Source organism: Vanessa tameamea, chromosome 22 (assembly GCF_037043105.1).
Source record: "Vanessa tameamea isolate UH-Manoa-2023 chromosome 22, ilVanTame1 primary haplotype, whole genome shotgun sequence".
NCBI lineage: Eukaryota > Metazoa > Arthropoda > Insecta > Lepidoptera > Nymphalidae > Vanessa > Vanessa tameamea.
In genome coordinates, this window is record NC_087330.1 from 3107376 (window position 1) to 3111254 (window position 3879).

At 29.5% G+C, this 3879-nt stretch overlaps 1 protein-coding gene across 1 annotated transcript; it reads right to left on the bottom strand.

Moving 5' to 3' along the window:
* Window positions 1-2313: 2313 nt before the first annotated feature.
* Window positions 2314-3879, bottom strand: LOC113404545 (intraflagellar transport protein 57 homolog). The gene has a single exon (XM_026645470.2). It carries the CDS (start codon window positions 3515-3517, stop codon window positions 2387-2389), a length of 1131 nt encoding a protein of 376 aa, XP_026501255.1. The 5' UTR covers window positions 3518-3879; the 3' UTR covers window positions 2314-2386.

Here is a 3879-nt window from a genome sequence, read left to right on the forward strand (position 1 = left end):
ATATAGATTTTTACAGAATGCGTTGATTTACTTAAATCGAAACCAGTTTACAAACAATTCTTGTCAACATTATGATTAATATTTTTATCATAATACAAAAAACTTTTTCTATAAATAATTTATTCGACCAAAAATATCAGACAAATTTCCATTACATAATATATTATATGATAGATAAAAGAAAAAAAGACGGTTGATTTAACATAACTTAATTAAAAAAATACTTGCATGAAGTAGAAATTAAATTAATGATTGAGGATTTTTCGAAATGGGCTTTTAAGCGTCATTATAAAGTACAAAAAGTTAAAGGTATCTGTGTGGTTGTGAAGTTGAACATTAACAGCCGATGATTAAAAAAATGAAAAAGTACATACTTTGAAAAAACCATAGCAGTAGATACGAAGCGGCTTGCATGTACTATATAAGATATCTGCTGACTCCATATTGGTATATTATTAAATTAAAATTATTATATTCAATTGGTATTTACATCATTAAAAAAGTGACATATTATCTGTCAAAGTCAATTGATACAGATAACAGAATAAATGCATTAAGCACACGACAAAATCAGAATCATTTTCCGGTTTTTTTATAAAAACAATTCAACTTAAACATTCCTGACGATCATGAAAACACGGTAGAAAGCTTTATAGAATATCGTAACAACAGTAATGTTGTGCTATTGACAATCAAATGTCTGAATATAGAAATACAAATGTTGATAGAACGCTGCTGCTTGATAAATCGATATTTATAGACATTTAAATATATAAAACTTTTTTATTCATATTTGAACCCTGAAAACATTACGCTCGTTTTTAAGCAAATTTGTTATAAGGATTACCTCCTTAAATCAATAAATTTCAATCACCAAATGTTCAAAAGTACCCATAGTAGGATTTGTCACCTTAACATCACCAATGTTACTGATTATATAGTTCTGAAGCGTTTAATTGGTTTTTACTTAAGTTGCACTTACTATGACTAAAAACGCGTTCATACGAGTTGATCAACTACTAAATCACTGGCGATAAATTTAATAAAATATTTGTCTTTCAACTACTCTTTATTTATTTAGAATTTACATTTGTTTCAATGTTTTGTTGAGCGACAAATATTGATCAACTAAAGTCGAACCATGTGTATCCGCTTGTATGTTGGATTTATATTTGACTAAACTTTTAACAAATATTCTCAATAATGTATCTTTAGATTAAGTACACTTGCTTAAAATTTTAATTTATGATCCTTTATTATATAGTATAAGAAAATCACGTGTTCCTTAATTTTACCAAATTTTCTGTGAAACGAATCTTGCCTAGTAATACAAAACGGAAAAGGATAACAATATTTTTCTCAAGTCAGTCAAAGTATTTGTTTTTTTTAATGACGGATGTGACGGATGTAACGGATTGTACTTTGACCTTGCTATACTTGCTATTAGTAATTTGATTTTTTGAATTTTTCATCAATTATTTATATTAAACACAAATAAGACTCATTTAAACTATTTAATATCAACTTGTTAATTATCTTTTAAAATAACGTTAAAAATATAATTATATTAAAATATTTATGCGGGATGAACTAAAACAGCAATCAGAGTTGCCATTCTATATATACATTTATTTAATTTTTTAATTATTTTATGAAAACGAATTAATATAATTTTATTTGCCAAATATTAAGTTCTTGGTCTGATATACATATTGGTTCGCCCATGACGTATGTATGTAATTTATATTTTATTTTAGTATTTTTTTATAGTGGTAATTATTTTTATTAATGCCAATTTGTTTAGTCTCATTTATATTATGTAATAAACGTTCATTAAAACATTCGAGTTTTCATTTAGAACCCTGTGCCACTGTTACTTGATTTCTGTGGATGTTGGCTTTCGAGGTTAATTCTTATTTAGTTTTTGTTACAAGAAATGTATGGTAAGAAACACCGGCAATGTCAAGAGTCTTAATAGCAGATCATGCGAACTATATTTTTGGAAGTTATGTCTGAATGAGGGTCATATTTTAATCCAAACAACAATATTAAGTATAATGACCCAGATGAGTTTGCATCAAAAAACTTTAATTTACCGTAATACAATTGCATTATAACTGCTCAAAGTTTAATTAAAATAATCTCCAATGATTTCCACCTGAGAATATAAGTATATACCAAAATTCCAATATAAAGAAAATATTGTAATCATTTAGTTTTTTTAATTCATAATTGTAATTTAGGTACAGATATTTTTCAAAATTGCATACGATTGTCTGCTTATAACACTTATTATAAGTAAGTAGATGACGAAATTTTTCTTAATATTTATTCGAATTCAACAATTTTATTAAATATAAAACTAGCTATACAATGTATGTTCTATTTAATAAGCTTCAGCACTGACCATTCTTGATTCAGCGCTTCCTAAGTAATTGTTACTTTTGGGATTTTCTTTTGATATTAGCAGCCAGAGCAAAATAATAATCTGGAAATCTAATTCTTGAATATCCTTTTTTAAAGTTTCGACAGCCTTCTTTGCGGTTAATAATGGCGAGTTGTCATTCATCGACGATCCCTTCGATTCCGTCCTCTGTTTTATGTTTTCTACTTTAGCTGTCAGCTCGTTTAGAGTTTCCTGTCTCTCTGTCACGCCAACACTGGCTTCCTTGTATTCATTGGTTACTTTATTCAATTCATCCAAAAGCGTACCATAATCTCTCACTATTGGTTCAAATTGCTCGTTTAAAATGTTCTCTCTTGCTGTTATTTTATCCATTACAGAACTAATGTTACTGTGAAGTTTATTTAATTGCGTACCTGTTATTTTAAATCTATCGAATAGTTCATCTCGATAAGACCTCATCTGAGCATGTCTAGCCCGCCAATCACGACCATCGGCTGAAATTTTTAGCCTTAATGCGGGAGCAACTCTTTCTAATTCTAATTTCCAGGCTTCCCAATCGTGAACTTTGTTGGTAACATTATTTTGTTCTTTTTCCTCTGTATTACCGTAATCCTCGCCTTCCGATTCGTCCGAATAAATACCCATTTCTTCTTCTATTTTATCTAAAATAATTTCAGTTTCATCTTCAACTTGATCGACGTCATCTGCAGATTCTTCTGTATCAGGAATATTAACAATAGGTTTCTCCCATTCAAAATTCTCTACTTTTATAGCCTCGTCAGCCAATGCATTTAGAATATAACAAACTTGATCACCGTAACCTTGTTTAAGCTTGTGAGATGAAAAGTCAACTGCAATGTCTTTTTCGCGTAAAATTTCAAGAATGGATGCAATAGTCGAGTTCGGATCGTCTTCTTCGTTAGGCTGTTCGAAGTCTTTACCAGTTTTTCTTATAAGCCACGCGGCTGTCGAGGCAAATACAAAGAATTGTTCTCCAGGATTCGTCGAAGTAATAAAATAATACCGACTCATTGGCTTCATTTTGATTTGCGGTCGTAATTCCGTATCGATTTTCAGGATACGTAATTTATCCATGATATTAAAATCCATAATTCAAAATAAACACCTTTCGCGTGAGTATTAGCAGATTTCTCTCTTGAATGTTAACTGTTTATCAAACGTTACAGTTTGAGCGAAGCCATAATGTTTGTTTATTTATCGTCACTATGGCAACAAAATGTATACAGACTTTTCCGCTTTGAATCAACTTCGGGTCACAGAATCCTTTATTTAAACTTCCGCTCTGTTTACTTTCCTTACTAATTTACTTACTCAACTTTAGTTTGGTATGAAAATTAATAGCCTTACGCTCTATTTAATAAATATGTCAAAGCTGCATATAGGTTACATCGACAAAAAGTCTATAAAGACTTGTGATGAGTACAGCGATATTAAAATAACGAATAGAAAAT